The 24,949-nt window shown below is 47.6% G+C and overlaps 10 protein-coding genes across 13 annotated transcripts; 5 read left to right on the forward strand and 5 right to left on the reverse strand.

The window, feature by feature from the left end:
* Positions 1-23: 23 nt before the first annotated feature.
* Positions 24-910, reverse strand: BDCG_17049 (uncharacterized protein). The gene is made up of 2 exons (XM_045426215.1): positions 801-910; positions 24-735 (listed from the first exon to the last, which is right to left on the reverse strand). Exon 2 carries the CDS (start codon positions 443-445, stop codon positions 116-118), a length of 330 nt encoding a protein of 109 aa, XP_045281082.1. The 5' UTR covers positions 446-735; positions 801-910; the 3' UTR covers positions 24-115.
* BDCG_04991 (CMGC/SRPK protein kinase) lies at positions 324-2,339 on the forward strand. The gene is made up of 2 exons (XM_045420641.1): positions 324-708; positions 1,090-2,339. The coding sequence occupies exons 1-2, from the start codon at positions 531-533 to the stop codon at positions 2,076-2,078; spliced, it is 1,167 nt and encodes a 388-aa protein (XP_045276709.1). The 5' UTR covers positions 324-530; the 3' UTR covers positions 2,079-2,339.
* A 529-nt stretch (positions 2,340-2,868) lies between these two features.
* Positions 2,869-5,885, forward strand: BDCG_04992 (SDA1 domain-containing protein). The gene is made up of 4 exons (XM_045420642.1): positions 2,869-3,081; positions 3,187-3,510; positions 3,575-5,758; positions 5,863-5,885. Exons 1-3 carry the CDS (start codon positions 3,035-3,037, stop codon positions 5,475-5,477), a joined length of 2,274 nt encoding a protein of 757 aa, XP_045276710.1. The 5' UTR covers positions 2,869-3,034; the 3' UTR covers positions 5,478-5,758; positions 5,863-5,885.
* BDCG_04993 (uncharacterized protein) lies at positions 5,838-7,697 on the forward strand. Its single transcript, XM_045420643.1, has one exon. The coding sequence runs from the start codon at positions 6,158-6,160 to the stop codon at positions 7,046-7,048; it is 891 nt and encodes a 296-aa protein (XP_045276711.1). The 5' UTR covers positions 5,838-6,157; the 3' UTR covers positions 7,049-7,697.
* A 127-nt stretch (positions 7,698-7,824) lies between these two features.
* On the reverse strand, positions 7,825-9,611 carry BDCG_04994 (glutaminyl-tRNA synthetase; the record flags this gene model as incomplete). Its single annotated transcript, XM_045420644.1, has 6 exons — positions 7,825-8,059; positions 8,115-8,345; positions 8,716-8,784; positions 8,831-9,255; positions 9,365-9,396; positions 9,440-9,611. The coding sequence occupies 6 exons, from the start codon at positions 9,609-9,611 to the stop codon at positions 7,825-7,827; spliced, it is 1,164 nt and encodes a 387-aa protein (XP_045276712.1).
* A 1,234-nt stretch (positions 9,612-10,845) lies between these two features.
* Positions 10,846-13,547, reverse strand: BDCG_04995. Of its 4 annotated transcripts, none has more exons than XM_045420647.1 (3): positions 13,316-13,502; positions 11,476-13,219; positions 10,871-11,396 (listed from the first exon to the last, which is right to left on the reverse strand). In XM_045420647.1, the coding sequence occupies exon 2, from the start codon at positions 12,189-12,191 to the stop codon at positions 11,478-11,480; it is 714 nt and encodes a 237-aa protein (XP_045281084.1). In that variant the 5' UTR covers positions 12,192-13,219; positions 13,316-13,502; the 3' UTR covers positions 10,871-11,396; positions 11,476-11,477. The 4 variants fall into 4 exon arrangements, with proteins under 4 accessions (XP_045276713.1, XP_045281084.1, XP_045281083.1 ...); XM_045420648.1 differs by having other exon boundaries at positions 11,375-11,400; positions 13,275-13,502; XM_045420646.1 differs by having other exon boundaries at positions 11,476-13,502.
* A 1,251-nt stretch (positions 13,548-14,798) lies between these two features.
* On the reverse strand, positions 14,799-18,068 carry BDCG_04996 (V-type proton ATPase subunit D). Its single transcript, XM_045420649.1, has 5 exons — positions 17,971-18,068; positions 17,781-17,891; positions 17,620-17,708; positions 16,585-17,513; positions 14,799-16,443 (listed from the first exon to the last, which is right to left on the reverse strand). Exons 2-5 carry the CDS (start codon positions 17,810-17,812, stop codon positions 16,360-16,362), a joined length of 1,134 nt encoding a protein of 377 aa, XP_045276714.1. The 5' UTR covers positions 17,813-17,891; positions 17,971-18,068; the 3' UTR covers positions 14,799-16,359.
* BDCG_04997 (nucleolar protein 58) lies at positions 18,068-20,859 on the forward strand. Its single transcript, XM_045420650.1, has 3 exons — positions 18,068-18,549; positions 18,636-18,796; positions 18,870-20,859. The coding sequence occupies exons 1-3, from the start codon at positions 18,425-18,427 to the stop codon at positions 20,486-20,488; spliced, it is 1,905 nt and encodes a 634-aa protein (XP_045276715.1). The 5' UTR covers positions 18,068-18,424; the 3' UTR covers positions 20,489-20,859.
* On the forward strand, positions 20,860-22,548 carry BDCG_04998 (uncharacterized protein). Its single transcript, XM_045420651.1, has 3 exons — positions 20,860-21,047; positions 21,143-21,295; positions 21,448-22,548. The coding sequence occupies exons 1-3, from the start codon at positions 21,042-21,044 to the stop codon at positions 22,132-22,134; spliced, it is 846 nt and encodes a 281-aa protein (XP_045276716.1). The 5' UTR covers positions 20,860-21,041; the 3' UTR covers positions 22,135-22,548.
* BDCG_04999 (uncharacterized protein) lies at positions 22,411-24,944 on the reverse strand. Its single transcript, XM_045420652.1, has 2 exons — positions 24,484-24,944; positions 22,411-24,394 (listed from the first exon to the last, which is right to left on the reverse strand). The coding sequence occupies exons 1-2, from the start codon at positions 24,649-24,651 to the stop codon at positions 22,799-22,801; spliced, it is 1,764 nt and encodes a 587-aa protein (XP_045276717.1). The 5' UTR covers positions 24,652-24,944; the 3' UTR covers positions 22,411-22,798.
* Between the last annotated feature and the right edge of the window lie 5 nt (positions 24,945-24,949).

Consider the following 24,949-nt stretch of genomic DNA (forward strand, 5'->3'; position numbering starts at 1 on the left):
CCAGACATTAGCTAGCATCTAGTAGGAATTCAAGAAAACAAGAACGCGTATAAGTATCGTTTGCTCGAATGCATTGTGTACGCACCTAATAAGAACCGCCTTCGGATAGAGCTTTCTATCTCTGGCTGTCTGATATGCCAAAGCCACAAGCTAGCGCAGGTGGTCTTGGTCTTTCGGGACCATGCCCTTGTAAAAATAATATTTCACCATATTGACCGTAGACGACATGGTTGCTTAGATGGTCTCTCGGATGGGGTTTGTCGCTGCAGAGGCAATACTTTGGAGCTTTGGGGTAAGGGGGAAAAATTGCAAGATGCAGCTGGCTGCGTTGTATTTCGTCCAAGGCTGTGTCCGCTTTTATAGCCATGTTGGAAGCCGCAGCCTGCCTCGTGCACCAATTTCGCTTCTGGCAATCGCCAGGCCGTTTCATGGACTTGGATCCCATCGAATAATGCTTTTGATACTTTAGGAACAACTAGATAGGGATAGGGAAGTCGAGGCACTGGGCCATCTCCTAGAGGTCATGCAGTATGCATACATATCAACTTGATCATGGTATCAAATCCTGGCGGGTATTTTTGACCATTATTAGGGCTCCTCATATTGGGACAGCAGCGGTGCTTGGTCTTCGACCAAGTATCCCGGTCATTTTGCACTTCAGTGCAGGAGTTCGATTGGACCTTGACAGCGTTGATGAGGCCCTACATAGTATGTTACAGCAGGGGTGGCTTTCTTCTGATTGCTGGTTGTCAGCCAATCGATAAACGCTTTGTATCAGGTTCAGACTTTCTATTAAATACCCGCTCCAACCCGCTCCACCCACTGATCGGTCGCACCTCTCGGGTTGGCTGGCGCGTGTGTGTCAGGACACAATTCATCCAAGTTTGTGTAGGCTACTGGGGCAAAAGAGCTCAATCACCACCAGCGCACTGCTGGTAGAAGGGCCGATCAACCGCGGGACCCCCAACAGTTTGAGCTACTATCATGTGCTTGATTTTATCGAACTTCTTTTGGCTTAAATTCTCCGCATGATATGGTGATGGGTCTATTGTCATATAACCGCCCTCGCTGGCCCTCATTGTCCTCTAGTCAACCATCCAGGAAAGATGATGATCCCTGTGATTCTAGATAGGTTCACCATTCACGGCACGAATGGCAACCATGCTTGCTACGTTTCAGCGCCAGCGAGCGCTAGCCTCTCCGGAGCGAAAGATGGCTCATGGATCCGCTTATTTCAGCTGGACGTAGCCAGGTCATTGGCTGCGCAACTCGTTCTTGTGGTTGATTTTGTCCATGCCCAAGGAATCGTCCATGGAGACCTTCACCTTGGCAACATTCTTCTCAAAGTTCCGCGCAATTTTGACCAGCTGTCACTCAATCAATTATATGAGAAATATGGAGCACCGGAACTTGACCCAATTGTTCGTCTAGATGGCAACCCTCTTCCGCCTGGAGTTCCGTCCCACGGCATTGCGCCCATTTGGTTGGGTGAAGCGAGTGAGAAAATCACACTTTCAGAAGCCAGGATCCTGCTTACGGACTTTGGTGAAGCCTTTTCCCGCTCAAAAGAACGGAAATACGAATCCCACACCCCCCTTGCTATCCGTTCCCCCGAGGCGCGGTTTGAACCAAACAACTCTCTATCTTTTCCATCGGACATTTGGACTCTTGCCTGTACCATATGGTCAATCGTCGCCCAACGACCATTGTTTGAAGGGTTTCTCATGACGGAGGACGACATGACCCGTGAGCATGTCGATGCTCTTGGTATTTTGCCGCTTGAATGGTGGAGAAAGTGGGAGGCGCGACGACTGAAATTTACTGAGGACGGTAAGCCAATAAACCGCAACCCTTTCCGATCCTGGGACGATCGGTTTGAGGATAGCGTGCAACAGCCCAGGCAAGAGAGTGGCATACCGTCGTTTGATGCAAGGGAGAGGGAAGCTTTCTTCGACATGCTACGTCCGATGTTCTCATTCAGACCTGAGAATCGCCCTACGACCAAGCAAATTCTCAAGTCAGAATGGATGCGAAAATGGGCTCTCCCTGAATATGGCAAAATTCAAGATGTTGTATAAATTATTCTGGGATGGGACTGCATTATAATTTTTATCCGCCTATGAGCATAAAACGACGTGTTTCCAGCGCGTAAATAGTTGATCCCTCTACTTATGTCACTCTGCGCCGTGCTCCTCCTTCAGCAAGAGCCCCTCCCCTGATTTCTTCACAAATCATCTCCCTAAAAGTAGGGCGTGCGCAGCACGAAGATTGACCTTGATATTCCATAGGCAAAAGCATCACCTGTGAGAAGAGAAATACGCCCTTAACCACCGAATCAGCCCGTTCTTCTTATTGGTAAATATCGTGTAGGGATAGCAGCTCCATAAAGGCGTGATTTTCTGAATATAAATCTCCTTCACCAAGTTTACCGCGGCTGTATAATCTACCTCCGTCTTCCCCGGTAGGGAGGTTATACCGGCGTAGAATGTCTTCCCTATGAATGAAGCACCCACGGTATTTAGCAATGGGGGTGTTTGGGAACCAGTTAGTCCTGTAGGTGCAGTCTATCCACAGCATGCAAGGGTTTTCCCATCACTCGGCGATGTTGGGCGACTTTAGAAGCGGCATCGAAGAAGGCATTTGAAATCGGTCCAGCTTATCGAGGTGGTTCAAGTACAACTGAGCTGACGGGAAGCATTGTTTCCCACGGCCTATGGTCGTATGTGATAGTGATTAGAAAGATGAGTGTTCATATATAGGTAGAACAAGATTACAGAAATGAGCTACATAGCCTTCGAAAACATAGACTTTTCTCTTAAAAAAGAAAGAAAGAAAGAAAGAAAAGAAAAGAAAAGAAAAGAAAAGAAAAGAAAAGAAGCCAGATTCCCTCGTCGTTGTACTGCGTATAGTTATAGTTTTGGACTTCGGTGCTAGCAAAAAAAATAATAAGACTTGGCAAGAAAATCCGACAAGCTTCACAACCACCATACAACATATCTTATCACCCATACATACCCCAGCCAATCCACCAGCCATGGGGAAACGCAAATTAGGAGCCTTGGAAAAGGTGGATGCTGACCTGTAAGGATTGATAAGAAAAACTGCATTTCCTCTATCTATTCCCTTCTGCTGCGCAAATACGCCAGATGAAAAAGAGCAGAAGCTAACGTCGCAAACACTCTACAGGACAAACCTCCAGCATAAAATTCGGCGAGACCCACAGTCCTACATCGAAGATTTCCGAAGCCAACACTACCAGTATGAAAGCCACCGGGAGATATTCATGGCGGCGCCCTCGTCCGCAACGGATACGGGAATAATTTCGCTGCGTGACCTCATTGAATTTATCGCGCATGTCGCCGATTGCTACCGGGACATCACGAAGAATTTCGCCAATGAGTTGACTGAGATTTTGACACTACACCATGCGGTGCTCGAGCCGGAATTGAGAGAGAAGATTGTGGGTAGTCTAGTGTTGTTAAGGAAGAAGGAGATTATTGATTCTGCTACGTATGTGCCTGTTGCTTTTCAACTTCCCTTTTGCGGATTTGATAGATGGACTAATGTTTTGTAGACTCCTACAAACCCTTTTCCCTGTCCTAGTCTCCACCCCAAGCAAGACTCTCCGAGCATTCATATTCCAGAAAATCCTCTCCGACCTACGCACATCGAATTCGAAATCCGTAAACCACAAGCTAAACAGAACCGTCCAAACCGTCCTCTACAATCTCGTGACCTCTGATAGAACATCCGTGAAAGCTCTTTGGGCCATAAAAATCACAAGAGAACTATGGAAGCGGCAAATATGGAACGATGCCAAAGCAGTGGAGATCATGAAAGAAGCGGCGCTGGCGGATAATGAGAAAGTGGCAGTTGGTGGCGTTCGGTTTTTCCTTGGCGGCGATAAGGAAAGAGAGGAGTTGGAGGACGAGAGTAGCGATGATGAAATTCCTGACGTATCCCAGGTACGCCATCAGGTTACGATTAACAAGAAGAGCAAGAAGAAGGCACGCCAGATAGACAAGGCTATTGCAGCGGTCAAGAAGAAGGAAAAAAAGAAAAATCAACCCCACCCGCTGAATTTCTCTGCGTTCCACCTTCTATATGACCCTCAGGGCTTTGCGGAGACGTTGTTCTCGAAACACCTGCAAAATACGAAGTCCAAGCTTAATCTGGAGCAGAAATTACTTGTCTTGCAGCTTGTCTCCCGGCTGGTGGGCTTGCATAAGCTTACGATGATCCAGTTATACTCATACTTTCTTAAGTATCTAACGCCAAAGCAACCATCGGTCACTTCATTCCTGGCCTCTCTAGCTCAATCAACACATCCGCTCGTACCGCCCGATGTGCTCGAGCCACTAGTTCAGAAAATCGCAAATGAGTTCGTATCTGAAGCTGCCGCTGCAGAGGTTGCGTCCGCTGGTTTAAACGCGATTAGAGAAATATGTGTCAGACAGCCACTTGCCATGAATGATACATTGCTCCAAGATTTGGTCATGTATCGGAAAAGCAAGGATAAGGGAGTTATGATGGCTGCAAAGGGGTTGTTGAGTCTTTACCGAGAAGTAGGCGCGGAGTTATTGAAGAAAAGGGACCGGGGTAAGAATGCAACAATCCAGCTGAAGGCTGGGGAGCGGAAAGATATCCGCTTTGGAGCGGAGGACGCTGGTGAGATTGAAGGGATTGAGTTACTAGAACAGTGGAAGGAAGAGGAGCGACGCAAGAGAAGGCGCGAGCAGGGCCTGCCGTCTGATGGTGAGGACGGAGATGAGGCAGAAAATGAGGAAGAAGATTGGGGGGCTTGGGATGTAGATGAGGGGGATGAAAGTGATGATTCTGGCGGTTGGATTGATGTTCAGAGTGATGATGAGATCAATATCGAGCTCAGCGACTCCGAGGACGAGGGCCCGGCCGCCAAAAAGGCGAAAATTAATGAAGAGAATGGAGAATCGCGGGCCACGACGGAAGACCCACAAAATGACAAAGGAAAAGAAAAGAAACCTTCCACTCTCGCAACAACCCGTATTCTGACGCCCGCAGATCTTGCCAAACTAGCCGAGCTCCGTGCCAAACAAAGCGTTTCGTCTCTCCTACCGCAAAACAAGACCCAGCGTCAAAAGCCAGCTGCCACCTCAAATGCCGCCAGACACATGGATGATCCGCTCACCGCAGCCGAAATCGAAGGACTTGCCGCACTCTCCGCCGGTAAAGCCACACGCGCAGAGAAAATTGCCCGGATGAAGGAAATGAAGACCGATCGCTCGGATCATTTGAGCAAGACTGCAAAGAAGAAGGAGAGGAAGGAGGCTCAGGGTAAGAGTACGACTAATAAGGAGAAGGCGAGAAAGAAGAATTTCCTCATGACGTTGGGGAAGGCGAAGAGTAAAGGGAAGAGGAGTTTGGTGGAGACGAGAAATGTGCTGAAGGCGCATCATGACAGACAGAAGAGGGGAGGGAAGAGAGGGAATTATTCATAAATGGAAGCATTGGCATGAGGGAATCAACGTAAAAAGTGGAATATTTCATGAGATAGGCAGGGCGTTTATTCCGGTTCTATGACGGCTTTCTAGAGTATAGTTGCAGAAGATACCTATTTAACAGTTCAGAAGACATGTACGTTACTCTGGCCTTTTTACTCCGTAGTGAGTTTTGAATAGAGTTAATATTGGAGGAAATAAACCTTCCATGTCTGCATAATGGTTCATGAGCTACGACAGCCATACTTTTATCCCATATCCTAACCATCCGATCTTCTCTCGTACGTACCCCCGTCCTGTATTCCTCTCCTCTTCCTTGATATTAGGGTTTTTGGCGGCGAATACGCTAGTCCTAAGGAGGATAAATTGCAACTAACCGCGCTAGTCCGCATTCGCAACATACGCGCTCCTTTCGTGAATTTTTCGTGTCGCGTCTATCGCCACACGTGATTGGCCCATCCACTTCCCTCCCCGAGGTCCAAGCCACCTTCTCTTCTGCTGCGACAAACTGCTTTCTTCACACAACGACAACAACGACCTAGACACCTCCTCCGCTGAATATTGCCCTAGCAACGTCATATAAGCCTTCAACTGGCTCATGACAACTTAATAACAACCAACACCAGCGAAACGTCTTGTTAGCTCTGAACTACCCCGGCATCGCAAAGTCTACCAACAAAATGGCCACCACTAGCTCCTCTGTCTCAAAACGACGGCGCTTCCAAGTCCCCATAACCAAATACTTTTCACCCGACAATGCAGAGTCTCCCTCCTGCGGTTCCTCACATTTCAACTACGCAGCGCCAACCCACTCTCCAGTTCCCTCCCTTCCTCACAAAGTACAGTCCTCGCTTCTAACCGTCGGCATGCGCGTTCGCAAATCAGTACCAGAAGGCTATAAAACAACAACAGCCACAAAGTCTGTTTTCCACATCTCGTATACAGGCTCACCTTCAGCAACGTCGTACGCAGAATTGGCACCTTTCTGCGGGGTGCTGAAAACGGGCAATCTTGCCGTCCAGACCTCCCCGGGGCCTACCTTGGATCGGCATCAGACAATGCACGCACTAGACGTGGAATGGGACAAGGGCTCCATCCCTTCAAGCAGCCAAGAATCGATAGATTCGTCCACAACCCCGAAACCTAACCCACACAAACGACCATTCGAACCCGACCTTGCGGACTCAGACGACGAAGGCAATGAAGACGACGAATATTCCAATATCTTCCCTCGCGGGTTTCATCAGATGTGGAAATCTACGATTCCTCTCACTAGCACAGCACGTGCACTGTCTTCACCCACCTCTCCTCCATCATTATCACGGCCAACCCTACTTCCGAGGCTAGCACAGAAGGTTAGGAGCTATCAAAATGACCAACAGCAACACCAACGATATCATAAAGTGCATGATAGTGGTCAAGAGATCCATGATCCTCTTAGTGGCTGGATGGCACAGGATGTTGATTTCGAAGAAGCTCAATTCTTGCGGCGGAGGGAGGAGGTTGACGATGAGGCTGTGGTTGTTGGTCGTCCTGGCGGAATGGAGGTGGAGATGGGAGGTGTTGAGTGATTTGATTGTTTGTTGTTTGTTCTTTTCGCCATCATGAGGTAATATCGTTTATATTTTGTATTTTATGATGTCCTGTATTTTCTTGTAATTAATCTGGGATATGGGTTTGACGCCGCCCTGGTTCTGCCGCTGGCGCTGGCGATGAGATAGAGTTTTTGATCCGATTGATCAGGTATGTTTGTATAGTTACTGGATCATCACGTTTATTTTCATGAGACTTAATTGTCTCTTATACGTTTCTTCAACGCAGGAACAACAGCGACCTGCGAACGTTCCGGCATAGTTCGGTCTTTTAATAATGGGTAATCGTGGCTCAGTGCGCTGTCCCACCACATATTGAAGGTCATGACTGCGGGATTTGGATTGGCATAATATTTTTTATAGTATGGTACTGTATATAGTAAAGTCACACTTTTTCATTGACTCCATTAGACTTCCTCCGCTGGTGCCATACTAGCAGAAATAGGGTGTGGCGTGACTGTCTATGTCATTGCTGTCATACGTACAGAGTAGTTGTGCAACTGCTTCCTTGTCAATAATGTGTTCTATGATTGGCTAAATACCAACAACTGCAACATCAAATCAACAGGTTGTAAGTAGTAAACTCATTAGTTCATGCCTCCTTCCCGGGGTCCTCCTTCAATGTCACGATCCTATTGAGCACAACTTTCTCAGCCGTGCTATCTTTGTCTTCACAAAAGTATGCAACTCGCATGCCCTAGAATCTAACCGACTCAGTGCCATTTGGGCGTAGTGTTCCACTCTCATCTTCCATCTCATTTTCCTTCGTGGCAGGTGTCTGCGGGCCAGGGTGCTCGCTTCTTCACCTCGTTAAACCCGATGTCAATAAGCGAGTTAGGAAATATTTCCTCGGAGTTGGGATTAATATCTGCGAGATAGCCGTCTGGATGCGATAACGGATTTGTTGAATTGAAAAGTGGGTGGAAAACGTGTACTTCGGCTTTTATCGGGGAGCCGTGAGCTGGTGAATGGGCAACCCAGTGAATATATCTAAGATCAGCAAGCTAAAAGTAAGGTGATTTGAAGGGAATTGGCGTGCACGAACGATTTGGGCTTTTTGCGTGGAGAGCCTTCTTCTGGAATCTCGTATTTCGCACGCACGACAGTCACGAGCCCTGTTGTTGGATCACTTTCGTAGGAGGTCGCCGTGATGGGAAACGGTACTTTCATGAAGCTAACGGAAACCCCTAGGCTCAAACGGTAAAAATTCTGAAGCGGTTTCCCGGAAATCACTGCGGTCGATATAGACAGTGTTCGTGAATGGAACTGAATGAGTCTGGAGAATATTGTTAGAGCGAGCTTCATCGACAAAGATGAAGTGTACTATACGAAAATGAGGCAGAAGCACAAAGGTATGTACACCGTAGCTAGGGTCCTTTGAAAATGGTATTTCAACCATCTCAACATAATCACTCGGCAGGTTCTCTATGAGAACACGAATAGGATCCAGCACAAGCATGAGTCGTGGCATAGTGCTTTCCAAGTATACACGCACTGATCTTTCAAAGCGATGAGTTTCGATTGTGGTGTTCGCCTTTGTAACCCTGAGTTCATTGACAAATGATAGAATTGCACCAGGAGGTATGCCGCGACGGCGAAGACCAACAAGCGTGAATAGGCGTGGGTCGTCCCAGTCTTTTACATACTTGCCACTGATGAGGGTGATAAGTTTACGCTTTGATAAAACTGTCCCGTTCATGTTCAAACGCCCGTATCTTTTAGGAAACAGTCAGTAAAATGTTACGCTGGAATACATATTACAAGGGAGCCATACTCTCGCTGCATCGGTTTGTATACTTCAAGCGCATCGCACAACCATTCGTAAGACTCTCGAGATAGCTCAAACTCCATTGTGCAAAGAGAATGGGTGATGTTTTCAAGCTATCACATAAACAGTGAGTGAAATCGTAGCTCGGATAAATCTTCCATTTGTCACCAGTGCGCAGATGTTTACAAAATCCACCTTCATCATCCTCAACAACTCGATATGCGGTGATATCCCACATTTGCGGATTGCCATTGGCGAGATCTTGTTTCATTCGTAAAACAGCTGGCTGGGCACGGTACTTGCCGCCTTGCATTGCGCGGAATTCGGCGAGAGACTCAGCGACAGGGCGGTCACGGTGGGGGCATGCGTATCGAGCTTTTCCTTTCGTTCCAGCGGCAGCGTCCACACCACGTTGGGCCTTTATTTCATTTTCTGTGTTGTAAAACGGAACAAGAAGATATAGAGTTGATTTTTTAGTCCAAAAATTGTACAAGTACGTACAATCTCTCACCTGTGCAATGACACACATATGCCTTATCCTTTTGGATTAATGCCTCTGCTAATTCATATAATCGATCGAAATAGTCGTTAGAGTAGGTAACACGAAGCGGTTTGAAACCAAGCCAGCGGAACCAACTCCTCAATGCTCTTATCGTTCTTCTTCGCCTTTGGGGTTTGTGTCATCAAAACGCAAGTAGCAGGCTCCTCCATGGAACCTGGCAAATCCAAAGTTGATAGCGATCGCTTTGGAATGGCCAATATGTAGATAACCATTTGGTTCTGGGGGGAAACGAGTGAAGACTTTATCAACTCCACTAGAACCTCCAACCGGCTTCTCCTAGTACACGTCTACAAGAAATCCTATCTTAAACATCTAGTCAGGATCATTTGAAACCGTTTGTCCACGAGCGGGTTTGGACTGTGTGGTTTGGACTGTGGTTTTTCCCTTGTGCTTTGAGCGAATTGGAAGCTCCGCAGAGGTTGCCATTTTGCAAATTGATGCCGCGGTGTCGTAGAAATAAATCAAGCAGATTCCGTCATCAACAATATGCAGGGAGCTTCTCAACAAGTTTCTGGGCCTATGGGCATACAGAATATGGTGACTTGGGGATGAACGAGATGTGAAGTCATAACATGGAGCACGTGATAGCTACTCTTGATTAGTCAGAGGTAACTTACGGTTTTTGAAGCGCGTTAAACGCCGGAAAGCGGCCCGGTGCCGAACCACAGTTGAACTACGGAGTAACTAGTGATTTCAGCTCGAAACGATTCTCGATTCAAGGAAGCATCCAGCAATCGTACATCATTAATCAATACATCGCCTTGACAGTAACCCTCCCTGGTGAATAAGAAAATAACTATTTGCAGTATCTCCATGCACAACAAAAACAACGGAATAAAACGAGGAGAACGACCTGGGTTGCGGGAAACAACAAACTCCAACAAAACGTTCAACCGAATCAATACACAACAAGCTACCCAAAGAGAAATCCAAAAGAAATATCACGTCCTTAGAGGAGGCATAATTAAGCGACCAAATTTATCACGATTCATCTTGGCAAAAGAATGTCGCCAGCAACATTCCTTCCCAAACTCAGCGGTGAAACGGAGTAAACACAACACAGGAAGTACGAAGTACCATTGAAGTCGCCAGCACACAGCTGTAGTCATGTAACCAATTTGCCTCGAACTTCCGCTGATTATGGCAGGAGATTGATTGTGTATCAAACTTGTTAGCGGTTTCATGTCAGGACGACGAATTTACTCCAAAGAATTAAAGGTTATTGCGTCACAGCTGAGGATTAATATGATGATAATTTACCACCATGGCACTCTTAAAAGTTCGCCCATTTTAAAGATATTCTGGAAATGACTTCGGGCTAAGTTGTGTTGTTTTACGAGTTGGGTGATGTATCCGAGGTCGTTGGAAATATTGTGGGACAGCCTTTTTAGAGAATCCTCGTACGAAACATGAAGTACGGCATAATATGATAAATATCATTAAAGGGGAAGTCATATCAAGACCAAATTTATAGAAGTACGCATACAGATAAACTTTCAGGCTATCCAGAGTATATTAGAAACAAAGCATCCGTTAATATATAATAGCAGGAGGGATGTATTAAAGATACCAAGCACCAAACCTCAATTCAGGGGGAAAATCAAACGTATATTTAAGATGGTTCGAGATAAACTCCCGAGGATGAGTCAAATATGACAAGTAAGAAGACCAAAAATATGTAGCTAACAAACTGTTTTTCATTAAACCGCCAAAGCCAGTTCCATAATTAATTTACATGAAAATAGATAGCTAAGTCTCCTCCCGGGAGAGGGAAATAGGAACAAGTTACGAGAAGAAAAGAAAGAATTGAATATGGACATGGTTAGTGGCATAATGAAGAGGGTTTCTTTGGGGTATTCCTTCTTCTGGTCGAAACCATTACGCCGCGCGCCAGATCGTACAGAAATCAAAGCTTTGCTAGTGGGACGAACTTCTCTGCCAGAAATGAGTCGAAACCTTGCGAGTGTCGCTATCAAGTTGGGCACAGGGGATCAGTCCTAGCTATCAGATACTAGTTAAGCAAGATCACCTATGAATGATGCCGAGGAGAATGGATAGGTAAATTATGAAACTCACCTTTACAAGCCAAGACCACTGATGGTGGAGAGGACAGGTCCGAGGAGTGGTGCGACACCAGCCATCCCGAGAACCTGGGTCAAGATACTGAGGGGACCAGCGACAACGCTGAGGATGCCGCCGGCACCGCCATTGAGGAGGCCACCAACGATCGGGAGACCACCAATGATAGGGTCACGAGCAGTAAGACCCTGAACTGGGACTTTAATTGCGTCAAGCTTGAGAGCAATGTCCTTCAGGCCGTTCTTAGCCAAGGGGGCGAGCTGGGTGACGAGAGCCTTGAAGGCTCCCAAAAGCTGCTCCTGCTTCTCCTTCGAGAAGCTAGGAACCCCGGGGAGTTTGCCGTCGATGGCCTTGTCAACTTGGAGGGCGGATGCGATTTCATTCATGGACTGGATCATTTGCGCAGCTTGCTCTGGGGTCATGCCGCTAATCTCGGCCTCGACGTCCTGGCGGGCCTTGAGTGGGAGCGGGAGTCCTCCCAGTTCTCCGCCCAGGAGCCCCTGGAGCGGTCCCAAAAACGATCCCAAACCAGCGGCGCTGACGGTCTTGGTGACTGAAGGGACGAGTTGGCCGACCAAAGCATCGGGAATGCCCTGGACAGACGGCAACGACCCGAGACCGGGAAGTTTGGGGAGCCCTGGAATAATTGGAGTTGGGGCGGCAATAGCAGAGCCAGCAAGGGCAAATGCGGCGGAGAGGACGGAGAGCTTCATGGTTTAAGGTGTGATAGTGGATTGAACGAAGTGCTTTCAAAAATCAAAAATGAGTATATACGTATGTTATATTCCGAATGAAGGACTGGTTGCTGTAAAGGAGTGGTATTCTTTTCGAAAGATAAAAAGGAATGTCAGATACGCCACGAAACACTGTATGCCGGATGAACAAGGGAGGAATAAAAAAGAGGACGAATGAAGGGAGAAGTATGTCGAGGGGCTTTCCGGCCGTCTCTTATATACGGAACACTCCCCTGTGTGACAAGAGTGACATCGACGGCGCACCTGAAACAAAGTAAACTTGCAAATTCCAAAAAGAAATGGTGATCAACAACCCTTGATCAACGTTATCATGTAAACCGTTGCGGAGCGAGGAGCCCTGCACAGGCATTCCTCTCTCCAACCTCTGATTAGCTGTGATATATTCTGTTCCTGTCCACAGAAAACCGAGGATAATAATAGTCATCCACGAACGGAAAGGGTAAATTTACCCTCACCATCATGAGGACATATTGTTTTTCCAAAAAGAGCGGTAGATTAGTAGTCAAGTAGACTTTCCATCTTATCCAAATAAGACGAATCATTGCACACAATGTAACCTCGCACAAAACTGGGTAAAAAAAAAGAAAAAGAAAAAAAGAAACGAGAAAGAAAAACGCAGAGACATGATATATGGAAGTCAAGCATCATGGTTCCTGGGCCAATTATATTGATCCCGAGCTTTGCTTTTTTGAAGGAGAGTGCGGATTTGTTCTTCATACTATGGAATTTTTCATTTTTTTGAGAATAAAAGAAACCCAAGGCCTGCAACGTGCGATTGTGCCTCTTAGACAAGAGAGCCAATGATAACAATAATGGAATCAGGCTGTCTGCACGCCAGCGTAGAACAAAAGAATAAAAGCTTCTTTGAATCAGAGTTCAAGCGAATGGCCTGCATCGGCCAAAGAATCCTGTTTCTGTCGCTTGAATGGACAAGGATGCTGATGCCGCATGAGTAGCTCCTGACGATCGTAATTCTGAGTACTGGGCTTAGGTTAAGGTTAGCATTTGTGTTAGGCAATTGAATATTAATTAACTTATCACAGTTGTCCTGCCGCTTTCTGCTGAGAATCGGCTTCCCTCACCAGCTCAGGCCAGTCATCTTCCTCCTCCTCGCGATGAGTGTGCACATTGAAAAAGGCTGTTAATGACGCTGTTTGGTGCATGATGGGGTGGGTCTCTTGTGGTGATCCCCTGAGCGTTCAGGGGAATTCACATCCTGGCACCATGTGTGTACATACTTCATTCGGAGAATTATTATTGTTCGAATTCCTCAGCTAGACTCTGATGATCGTGAGGCGTCCGACTGGAGGTGGGGCCTCTAGTGTTTGAGGTGGGGCTTAGCGCGACCCTAACCAGTAGTTACTGCGTAGATACGCCAGTCAGTCATCCCTGTCCATGATATTGAGCAGTTAGCATTCGAGAGGCCATACCTCACCACATTCTACACTCCATACCTATCCCACTATGCCCAATATCGTCCCTTTGAATTGTTGAGTAGCTATGATTGGGCAACAATCAGCTGTTCACCAGAATTTCCCGACTCCAAATCCCGCCGCGCGGGTTTACTTGGCTTGGTTTTGGCGCCCGCTCAAAACCGCTCTTGGGTCATAATCCCCGGCCCTGAATAGCGAATACTCCGCCATGGGATCCCTCGCTGCCAATGAGCGCCACCCGCCGATCCGGATGCTTACCAGGTACTAGGATCACTCCTTCATGGCAATCTTGCACTCTCCTCGTTGATCTCTTGGGTTAGGTTACATCATACCAGAATTGAGCTTCATGACTGTTCCCCCAAGCATCATCTGTGCGCTGAATGTTGGGCTCTGTTCTCTGTAGAAAGCGTGAGGTGCTCGAACATTGAGATATGCGAATGAGTAGTTGGAGCACAGGATATTGACAGCAGCCAGCTCAGGGGAACTCACCAAGTCCATGACCCATGCCTGCAACTTACTCCGGACTGCGCCGTGAGTTACTTTCTTCACCACAGGATCCCAGAGCATTCGAAACATGAATTACCCCCTTGCTTTTCGCAGCACACACTAGTACAGTACAGCGCTGATGCTGCAAAATCAGGCACAGGCACCTAAATCCCACTCCCACCAAGTGCAAGCTTGGAACCCTCCAGCAGCGCAATCGAAGGGCAACTTAGGGGAGAAGAAAAGTAGCGCAACCCATTACTCCATTGCAATTGAGCAGCCGGCCGCTAGAAACCGGCCCTATCGAACAAGTAAACCAAATGGCCCGCAGCCTTTCTCTCCTGGGGTGTGAGGGCGGGTACAGCGTAGTTGGCTGGCACAGGGGTCGAGTTAGCCGGTTGTCGATCCCCAAGAACCCGGATTGTCGCATTGGCACAAGTCCAGTACCACATTAATATGAAGTCATTCATGCAACTAAGAAATGCTGAACCTCTATCGTCCCAATCAATATGGGGTGGCTCCTCGATATTCGATTGAGTGCGGAGTAAACGAAAGGATGGCGTGAAAGGGGAGAATTGAACTTATCAAGACAAACCCTGGCTTATTCATCAAAAATATTCATCACTAACTAGATAATTATATAACATGGCCTCCCACTATGGTTCCTGATTTAATTATAGCTATATTTACATATTGTACCTGTAACACAGCCTGAGTTATCCTCAAAGACCGCGGTAACCACCTAAAACCTTACTCTAACTACTCCGTACATTCCTGCTTGTCCTCCCCGCGAAAACAGCCACTTTTATAGGAGCTCCTAACCAACCCACAAGTCGGATTAATGTTTAACCAAGCGTTTCAACTTATACAGAGTATGCACACCAGCAATTGTTTATGCGAAAACGTAAACAGTGAGCATCATTATCACGTTGCACCCTTTCCCTTGTTGTTTCATGAACTAACTAGATAGTCTTGTAGCACCCGGCTACAGTTAGTCAAGAGTAAAGGGTAGCTTATTTTCATTTCATCCCAGCAACCAGTCGCAGACGACCGCATGAAAGAAGGGGAGTTATGGAGACAATAGATACATTTCACACCTAGCGACTATATAGTACCCATCATTAGAAGAACACCTGCTGAAAATCATCATCAGCGGCCTGAAAAGACGTCCCCGCGTGTGGTGATGTATTAAGCAGCTGTCACAGTTGAGAATTTCACAATCCATAAACTGATACTAGAAATGGTTCTCACCACCGTCCGATAGGCCTAATAGGCGCGGCTCCGAATAAGTAAAACAATCCCTTTGTTCATTCTCCAACAACGGCCGACAACATGCATACATAGGCAACTCTCAGACCCATAGGCATATACACAAGTAAAGACCATACGCAGCATACATACGTAGTGTATATACGGAGTTCTGCATATACCATTATTATTATTCCTTATTACATTCACGCCAAACCAACCCGCCCCGTAACTACCCCCCTGGCGGGGATCGACAGCTTAAAAACGAACAAAGGGCACGAACAGAAACCAAGGAAGCAGAGCGAAACAGAGCAAGGGCTTTGTTAAGTGCTTATGTATGTGAGATCTGCTCCTCAGGAACGTTCAGGAATCGCAGGTGCCTCTGTACATTGAGCTGCAGTATTATTTTTCAAAGAAAAAGTTGATTGGGCAAGAGTTCCACATCCATGTAACCTCCACAGGTTGTTGATATGGGGAAAACCCAGGTGGGAGTGTGTCTATGCAGCGGATAGAGGGTTTTACTGACGGGATGGTCAGGATAGGACGATTGGAGACTTCTCCTCGGAGGATTGTGAAACTCTGGTGTGAAATATTGAGCGAGAGAAAACGGGGAACAGGTAGGGTAATGCGATGAGAAAGAAAGATGATGAAACTTTGAAACTTTGGGTATGTTTTGCTGATTTTCTCTGTACTGTAATGGAATGGGGCTAAGATGATGTTAGAAAATCAGAGGAAATATGAAAATGAAAAATTGGAAGAAATTCAGAAAAGTAAAATAACAGAAGCCCTTCCTAATATGGAAAAGTTGAAATCAAATTCCCAGCGAAAAATGGGTGGGAGGCAACACGACGGAACATGAGGGAATAAAAGGGTAAAAATAGAAAGATATAGTGAACACCATGACAAAAGGAAATGAAGCCAGAGACTACGCGAAAACCATGATGAAACAAACCCGTGATATCTCAAAACACGCTAATATAATTCCCTATCCGCTCCTTCTGATTCTGCGCAATGCACTCTGCAATCCATGTGATATTTCGAATTTCCTACACAGGGAGAGGAGTCCCAGCACGTCAGAAAGAGCATTCACATGTTGAATATCCGCTACGGAAAGTTCGGATGGGGGGACGGCAATCAGTACGAGAGAGGGAGAGAAAAAAAAAAAAAAAAAGAAAGAAAGACCATACCTGCTCCCTAAGCTTAACCCATGCATATATGATTGCGGGCGTAAATTGTCGCGTAAAGGTAAGCTTCGAAATCTCCATCTCCTTCTGATAGAACATATCTTCCAAACTCTTTCCGTCACTAGTACCCCCACCAGCCATATTTCCAAGCCCTCCACCACCAATACTGCCACCTCCGCCGGGGCCTCCGACTCCGCCCTGGTTAAGTCCCACCGCGTCAAAGAAGGCCTTGTAGTCTCCAACACCGCTGACAGCCAGCGCAACGCCTTCAACGTCATCAGCCCGTGATAGCATCAGGGAGCCTTCGGGATACAGCTTGCCAAATTCGGGGTATAGCTTCTTCCTCTCCGCCTTGGACAGCTCCGTCCCGAAGGAGTTAAGAGTGATATTAATGGCGCGGCGGTCCGCTTCGAACTCCAGGGCCTCTGACATGACCTCAGCAGTCGGGGTACCCTTCAGTCCCGGCTCGGAATTGACGAATCTATAAAAATCCTCTAGGTAATTCTTGTATAGCATGTTACGGATAATTTCGATATTCAACTCATCCAGGTCTTGGTGGCTCAAGCTGCCCTTGAAGTAAGGGGCGAGCGGCGTTTCGACGAGGACGGAGTTGTAGAGTTCTTCGATGTTTGTGGCGACGCAGAGAACGGGCATAGTCTCGAACCAGCCGAGTGGGTGGCAACGCTCGAGTAGTTCTCGTGTATCGCGCTCGTGTAAGGTTCCTGTGATAAGCAAAGCGACATTATCGATCATGTAGCCGTACGTCAGGTATTCCATGAATTTGGCGATGGAGCCGGTGGCTTGGGCCTGGAGGTAGCGGAATTCCGCCACGAGTTTCTCTGTGGTTTTGCCGGCGAGAGCGGAGGTCGAGGGGTTTGGGGGGAGAGCGGCTAGGAAATCGCCGTAGGCGGGACCGAGTTGGAGCTTGACATCTACACATCATAGCGCTGATGTTAGTCCGGACTCATAAGATATGACTACTAATTCAGGAATAAGATATTTATCTTGCAAAAAGGGAAGCAGGCAGGAATAACATGCCATCGATAGTATCGCATTGGGTCAGATTCCCGTAGTGCTGGGAAGTGAGCAGGCTGTTTCGATAACCGCGGACGAGTCCTTCGATATACCTTTGGATAAGAGGTTAGTACAACAATATTTCGCAAAGAGCAGCGCATGTGAAGAACAAGAAAAAAACCTACCCGCCATTTACGTTAAAATACAAGCCCTCCATCTCGGGCCAGTAGAGCGCATATACCTCTATACACCTGTATATCTCTTTCAATATCGTGCTGATGTAGATGTCGTCGAAGCTGCCAGCCCCGGGTTGTAAGAATTCGGTCTAGCTGTATTAGGCTAGGAGTGCAAGCTCAGTTCCACGTGATTACTTACCTAAGCAGCTAGCTTTCTCCACTGTCCCAAACCGTCCAACCACAGCTCGGAATTCGCTTGTGCCCCGGACACTTCAAAATTTCCTCTTCCAAGCAGCAAAAAAAAAAAAAGAAAAAGAAAAAGAAAAAGAAAAAGAAAAAGAAAAGCCAAGTCAAAATCGAGGAAAGGACGACCCCAAACCATTACCACCTCCCTTTCCTTCCGTCCTCACTCACTTCCCTCACACCTTCCCCCTCTTTCTCCAGCTCAGCCCTACTAAATAGGGAAACTGCTGTTCCGTCCGGGCTGCGCTTTCCTGTGCCTGGTTGTGCGGTCAACTTTGCCTGTGTGGAAGGTATCACTGAGGCCAGCGGCTGCTGCTGAAAAGGGCAACAAGGGAATAACAATCACTCTGGAAGCGACGATAGACGACGATACTTACTAATCATACTACGAATAATCTCCTGCCGCCGCCATGACGCTGTTTATCCTCACGGAAACCAGCGCCGGCTATGCGCTGCTCAAGGCCAAGGACAAGAAGCTGCTCAAGCGCGATGATCTGGCGGAAGAAACGCAGACTGCAGAGGGCGTGTCGAATCTGTAAGTTGCTGGCCTACAGCAATGTGGCGTGGAATATATGCTATGTACCTTAAAGGGCTGTGCGGCTGACCGCATTGACTATATAGTATGAAATTGAAGAATTTCCAAAAGTTCGATAGTGCGGCCACGGCCCTGGAAGAGGTCGCGTCTCTGGTGGAGGGAAAAGTCACACCCCGGTTGGCCAATTTACTTGAATCCATTAAAGATGAGAAGAAGGTCTCTTTGGCTGTTGCGGATCCAAAACTTGGTATGTCTGTTTGCTTGTATTCATAAGGAATATATACAGCTCGACACATAGGCTAACACTTTGTTGCTTCAAGGAAACGCCATCGCAAAACTCCCCTTCGCCATTCAGCCCATTGCAGACTCTTCAACTGCGGATCTCTACCGCGCAATCCGAGAGCACCTCCCCACTCTGATCCCAGGCCTCTTGCCAGCTGATATGTCCACGATGTCCCTGGGTTTGTCCCACTCTCTAGCCCGTCACAAACTCAAGTTCTCCCCCGACAAGATCGACACCATGATTGTCCAGGCTATTTCTTTGCTTGACGACCTCGACAAGGAACTCAACACCTATGCCATGCGCGTCAAGGAATGGTACGGCTGGCATTTCCCCGAACTAGCCAAAATCCTCAACGACAACATCGCCTATGCCAAAGTGGTGCTCAAGATGGGCATGCGTTCAAATTCTGACGAAACAGATCTTGCTGAGATCCTGCCAGAGGAAATTGAGGCTGCAGTAAAGGCTGCCGCGGACCGGTCGATGGGTACGGAAATCTCCAACGAAGACCTCGACAATATTCAAGCCTTGGCAGAAGAAGTGGTCGGCTTCTCAGAGTATCGCCAACAGCTTGCAAGCTACCTGACTGCCCGAATGACCGCCATCGCTCCTAATCTTACAGCACTCGTGGGAGAACTGGTTGGTGCTCGATTAATCGCCCATGCTGGCAGCTTGGTAAACCTATCCAAGAGCCCCGCCAGTACCATCCAGATCCTGGGAGCTGAAAAGGCTCTTTTCCGTGCCCTAAAAACCAAGCACGACACTCCCAAATACGGCCTTATCTACCATGCGTCCCTGATCGGCCAGGCTACCGGCAAGAACAAGGGCAAGATGGCTCGTGTCTTGGCCGCCAAGGCAGCTATTGGCCTTCGCGTCGATGCGCTGACTGACTGGCCTGTTGATGCTGATGGAAATGAACCTACTGAGGAAGAGAAGGCTGCCCTCGGTATAGAATCACGGTACTACCTCGAGAAGAAGCTAGCGGCCATGGAAGGCAAACCCATCAAGCCAAGAGGGGTTGGCATTGCACCAAACGGTATCCCTATAACTCAGCCTAAGAAGTGGGAGGTCAACGAAGCTAGGAAGTATAACCCGGATGCGGATGGGCTTGCTGGCGATGAGGACGCAGCCAAATCATTGTTAAAGAAGCAGAAGAAAGAGAAGAAGGACAAGAAGAAGTTGATTGAGGAAGTTAAGGAATCTGAAGATGAAAGTGAGAGTGAGGAAGAGTCTGATGTGGAGATGGAAGATAAGCCCGCTACCAATGGATCGGTGGCTGATGCTGAAGAGTCATCCGAAGGAGAAGAGTCAGATGAGGAAGAGAAATCGAAGAAATCGAAGAGAAAGCCATTCGATAAGAAGTCCAAGAAGAAGGAAGATAAGAAATCGAAGAAAGAGAAGAGTGGCAGTGCAAGTGTGGAGGAGATGGCCGCAAAGGCTGGACTCAGCGTTAGCCGGTACCAGCGCAAACTCGAGCGCGGGGAGATCACCTTTGATAGCGAAGGGAACCCATCGTCGATTAGCAAGAAGGACGTGAAGAAAGCGAAGAAGGAGGCAAAGAAGGCTGCTAAGGCTGCAGAAAAGGAGGCTAGTAAGAAGCGAAAGCGGACCGAGGAGGATGATGTGAAGAATAAGAAGAAGAAGAAGAGCAAGGCGTGAGGGAAATGTATATTTTTCGCATGGTTTTGTTTCGTGATTTTCTTCTTCTTTTCCCTTCTTTTTATTCTGTATGATATCATGCTCTTATCGTGGATTCGCTCTTATTCTTTAGTTTTTGCCTGATATATCTGCTTTTTGTATGGCGAGATCCATTCCTGCTTGGTTTTTTATCTCATCTTATGGTTCTGCTTTTGAGTATATCATTTTGTTTTGATATTTTTGTTTCCATCTTTTTTTTTCTATTTAGGGCGCAGGTTGGTGCTTGGGAGAAAAAATAGGTAGCTTTTTGTGATTTATTCCCTAACTTTGAATTCTTTGAAAAAGTCAATTGAAAAAAGCTGTTCAAGTAATTTCTTTTTCTGTTCCCAGTCTTTCGTTCGATTCGTGCAAGCTGCCGCTCACCGCCTTGAAGCTCTCCCATTTTCTGCCGCCTCCGCTCCCGACCTCCGCCCCGCTGCAGACGGAGAAAAATGTTTGTTCCTCCCCGCCATCAGCCTGCAACATAGCATATCCATTGCCTCTGTCTCTACATATATATACACATACAAATATCATGAAAGTAAGCTCAATCTAAGTCTTCCCACGCCAAACAAGAGCTACATTGAAATACAAGCAAAAAAGAAAGCTAACCAAAATTGAACGTCCGCATCATAGATCCTCGAACCGCAGTCCGCCATCCTAACAAATGTGGAGATACTGGCCCATTTCAGCCTGAACCCGCCGCGCAGACCTCCCAATCCACCACCCAATTCGAGGAATTTTACGCCGAGTCCGGATTTGAGGGATCATAATACTGTTGTTAAGGAGGTAGGTTCATTTTTAGCTTTTCTGAAGTTGTCCGTACCGTTCCGCTCTCAATTTTCCTTCCTCCCCTCTGGCCCCTTCCCCCTCTCGCGCTCCATCTCTCTTCCTACTGTCTGCATATCAATTCCCTTGCGCTAACGGGGAGGGATTTGCAGTTCCACGACTACGTAACCCGTCTCTCTCCGCACCTACTCAATTATCCAAGCTTTACGCCGCCAAAGCCGGAGGCCGACGATAAGAAGAATAAGGATAATAATAATAATAATGACAATAACGATGATTATAATATAAATACTACATCTACATCTACATCCCTAACGGGGCCACCACCACGGCCACAACCTCCCGCACCGCTCCAATCACAAACAACTGACCTCGACAACGCGCTACGGGAAATAATAAGGCGCCTCCGACCCTTCCAACTCACAAAGGCGGAGGTTCTTATGATTGTGAATTTGGGGATTGGGCTTGACGCGAGTGCAGGTGAAGTAGGGGATGCGGAAGGGGAAGGGGAGGAGGAGGGTGAGGAGGGCGCCGCTGCTGGTGCTTCTGCTACAGAGGGGGCAAGGACAGCTGATGAGATGGATGTCGATGGTGAGGTAGATGGGGAACAAAGAGGAGAAGGAGAGGGAGAGGGGCATGGGGCTATTGACGAGGAAGCGGACTATGGGGCGCTTGCGTTGCTAGATACGGTTATTGAGGATCGGGAGGAGAGGCTGAGTACTGAGGATGTTGGGGAGATATTGAGGATTGTTAGGGAGACGTTGGGGGGTAAAGGGAGGGGGAAGGGGAAGGGGAAGGGGAAGGGGGAAGATGGGAGTACTGTTGCGGCTGCTGGGTGATGTTTTATGCTTTGTTTATGTTCACTATATATCCATTTGGTTTATTTATGTCGTGGGGAGTTTTTTTATTTGGTTGGATTATATAGAACATGGGCATTCAGGTGGGATTACTCCCGTTTTTCCGAGAGGATGTGTATGTCTTTTTCTATTACTTTGTCTTTGTAGTGGGCGTCATGGCATTTATTAACATATATTTTCTTTGTGAACTCTACATTACCTTCGAAGCTTTAAGCAAAAAGCGACCTTTGCACAAGAAACTTTATAGAAACCGCGGAGGCGAGATTTGAGGACATTATCGGCACCGTCTAATAAGCAAATTCATTTAAGGCAACTTCCGTAACTTTGTAAAATAATAAAATTACATCCCATGAATAGAAACGTCTATAAAAAATTCCTAAACCCACCGGGAATCAGAGGAAAACAAAAGATAAAAAAAAAAAATAATAAACTCCCCGCTCCTCTTGACATGAAAGGTAAAATAAAATAAAACACAAATCTAACATAGAAGTCAGTTAAATCCCCCATGCTCTCAACCAACCCCTGCGACCCACTTAACTACCCCTTTATTTGCCCCCATCCACCTCTACCCCCTTCCCCTCCCCTTCCCCCTCTTTCTCCTTATCCCTCAGCTTCTCCGGCAGCTTCTCCGGGCCATTCCCCGATATCAACCTGCCAGATAATCCTCCCCAAGCTCCTCCCCCCACTTCCCCCACCCATCGTTGCCAAAAACTAACCCCTCAGCCCCCTTACATACACTCACCCAATCAGCCCATTCATCATTACCTGTCCACACACCGCCCTGTCCACCGCGCATGTCCCACGCCTCCGCCCCGCCGCTGCGCAGAGCGCGCAGGGATTTCCGGAGGAGGGCGCGGGACCAGGGGTGGAACCACATGTGTCGCCACCAGAGGTGGAGCGGGTCTGGGTCCAAGTCGGGTTTGGGCTTGGGGTCTGAGTTTGTAGGGATGGCGATGTTTGTGTGGAGGAGGGCGGGGATGGAGGTGGAGTGGACGTCTGTGGCGAGGGGGAGGGTGTGCCAGGATTCATTTTGGGGGCTTGGGAGGTAATCGACCGAAGCATCGTAAGGGGGTGGTATCTTTTCGGCTAGTGGATGTGGTGGGGTGAAGGGGTTTTCGCACTTGGCGATATCAGCGGGTAAGTTCAGGCGGGCTTCGCGGGGGACGCCGTGTCTGAGCTGTGCGGAGGAGAGTTGTGAGACGTTGTTGTAGTGTAGCCATTCGAGGTTGTGCTGGGAATGGGGAGACATTGAGAAGAAGAGTTGTGATTTGTAGTCGAGGCCGATGGCGAACTCGTGCCGGCGTCCTGGGGCCAGTTTTACGAATATGCGTGATATGTCTATGCGTTGGAGGATTCCAAATAACTCGCCCATGCGGATGTACCAGTTTGGTCGCCTGAGGCGTCTGTCTAGTTCTCGGGTGAATTCCTGCTCGCCAAATATTCGAGAAAGAACTTCCTGTTCGTCGCCTAGCATGATATTTTTGGAGTTAATTTCCGCTGCGCGTTCATAGAGACGCTTCACATCGCCCAATAAACCGATCAGTGAGCCAGAATTCAGCCATCTAGGCCGGTTCTGGGCCACATTTTTGCCGGTATCTGTCAGCGGGCCGTAGATGTCCGGTGGCAGGTTGGAATAAGGAACTGCGAAACAGGAAGCGTCATAAGGGCGATCCGGCCGACAGACTTTATCCGCCGCAAAAATAATGCGCTGCGAGTATCGCTGCGTAGACTTGAGCTCATTTTTAGCGACCTTCTCTGACACGGAGCCATATCTCCACCTTAATTTGTCGTTATTCCTCTTCAACAGGTCATGGAACCTTTGGAGCATAACTTCAGGCGGCAGCTGGAACCAGGTATCATTGCCATCAGTAATCATGATAACATCGGTATCTTTCATATGCGTGCTCTTTGAGAGGTAGCTATGAATTGCCAGCAGCTTATCCCATTTCCCTTGCTCGGGCTTCCCGTCTTTAGTGATAGGTTCGTTCAAATCCAGAACTGTCGGCGGTGGATAGTTGAGAACCATAGCGGTGAATATCGTCCTACAAATAGCGGGGTTCTTCTTCGATCCGCGGATAATGAGATGAAAGGAAGGATTTGTCTTTGTAACGCCGCTAGCGAACTTGCCATCTTTGCTCAATTTGGGTGGGGGGGAGTTGATGGCGGGAGATATCTCATCCCCCACAAACGATGTAACAGGCTGGGTAAGATAGATCTCGGAGATATCGTGAAGAATTGTAGTCTGTGGAGAAGGTTAACGTATGCCCTCTAGGTAACCTATAGCAACCATCCTTGTCTAAATAGAAAGAATATATATCTGTATATATGTACCTGATATAGCCCGGTCCTAGAGACGACAAGCAAAACCAGCATGAGACCAGCAATTACCCAGAGCGTCTTTGTCCTTCTCGACCTCCGCAGCGGCCTAGACAGAGTCGAGAGATGTACGCCAGCGCCATCTCTCACGGCGTTATAGTCCAGGAGTTCTAGCAAGCCCATGTTTTACAACGAGCCAACTTTCGTCTCGAGATGCCCTGTTCGACGCAGTTGCAGCAAGTAGCGACGTATAATGGCTACCCGACCCCCGTTCGAGCAAAGGAACAAGAATGCCGCATCTAATTGGCCTATAATAATGGCTTGTCAGAGATGGGACAGTATAGTTAGGGTTGTTTGGCGGGGGAGATGTTGAGTCAATGTCGATTCAAAAGCCCGTGGGCTAGCGGCGATTGGTGTTGAACCCGCCAAACCAGTCCGAAATAGAAATATCGAGATGAAAGGGAAGTTTGGTTGAGCGTTT

The sequence above is a fragment of the Blastomyces dermatitidis genome, assembly GCF_000003525.1.
Source record: "Blastomyces dermatitidis ER-3 genomic scaffold supercont1.5, whole genome shotgun sequence".
NCBI classification, from domain to species: domain Eukaryota; kingdom Fungi; phylum Ascomycota; class Eurotiomycetes; order Onygenales; family Ajellomycetaceae; genus Blastomyces; species Blastomyces dermatitidis.

Bases quoted from the DNA above. Each gene is read 5' to 3' on its own strand.
- BDCG_17049 (XM_045426215.1), bottom strand. From the start codon at position 445: ATGGGATCCAAGTCCATGAAACGGCCTGGCGATTGCCAGAAGCGAAAT.
- BDCG_04991 (XM_045420641.1), top strand. From the start codon at position 531: ATGCATACATATCAACTTGATCATGGTATCAAATCCTGGCGGGTATTT. The intron at 709-1,089 runs GTATGTTACAGC...ATTGTCCTCTAG, and splicing joins CGTTGATGAGGCCCTACATA to TCAACCATCCAGGAAAGATG.
- BDCG_04992 (XM_045420642.1), top strand. From the start codon at position 3,035: ATGGGGAAACGCAAATTAGGAGCCTTGGAAAAGGTGGATGCTGACCT. The intron at 3,082-3,186 runs GTAAGGATTGAT...AACACTCTACAG, and splicing joins GAAAAGGTGGATGCTGACCT to GACAAACCTCCAGCATAAAA. The intron at 3,511-3,574 runs GTATGTGCCTGT...AATGTTTTGTAG, and splicing joins GAGATTATTGATTCTGCTAC to ACTCCTACAAACCCTTTTCC.
- BDCG_04993 (XM_045420643.1), top strand. From the start codon at position 6,158: ATGGCCACCACTAGCTCCTCTGTCTCAAAACGACGGCGCTTCCAAGTC.
- BDCG_04995 (XM_045420645.1), bottom strand. From the start codon at position 12,191: ATGAAGCTCTCCGTCCTCTCCGCCGCATTTGCCCTTGCTGGCTCTGCT.
- BDCG_04996 (XM_045420649.1), bottom strand. From the start codon at position 17,812: ATGGAGGGCTTGTATTTTAACGTAAATGGCGG. The intron at 17,709-17,780 runs GTAGGTTTTTTT...TCTTATCCAAAG, and splicing joins TATTTTAACGTAAATGGCGG to GTATATCGAAGGACTCGTCC. The intron at 16,444-16,584 runs GTATGGTCTTTC...CTCCCTGTGTAG, and splicing joins GGGTTAAGCTTAGGGAGCAG to GAAATTCGAAATATCACATG.
- BDCG_04997 (XM_045420650.1), top strand. From the start codon at position 18,425: ATGACGCTGTTTATCCTCACGGAAACCAGCGCCGGCTATGCGCTGCTC. The intron at 18,550-18,635 runs GTAAGTTGCTGG...TTGACTATATAG, and splicing joins GCAGAGGGCGTGTCGAATCT to TATGAAATTGAAGAATTTCC. The intron at 18,797-18,869 runs GTATGTCTGTTT...TGTTGCTTCAAG, and splicing joins TGTTGCGGATCCAAAACTTG to GAAACGCCATCGCAAAACTC.
- BDCG_04998 (XM_045420651.1), top strand. The intron at 21,296-21,447 runs GTAGGTTCATTT...AGGGATTTGCAG, and splicing joins ATAATACTGTTGTTAAGGAG to TTCCACGACTACGTAACCCG.
- BDCG_04999 (XM_045420652.1), bottom strand. From the start codon at position 24,651: ATGGGCTTGCTAGAACTCCTGGACTATAACGCCGTGAGAGATGGCGCT. The intron at 24,395-24,483 runs GTACATATATAC...CCTTCTCCACAG, and splicing joins CTAGGACCGGGCTATATCAG to ACTACAATTCTTCACGATAT.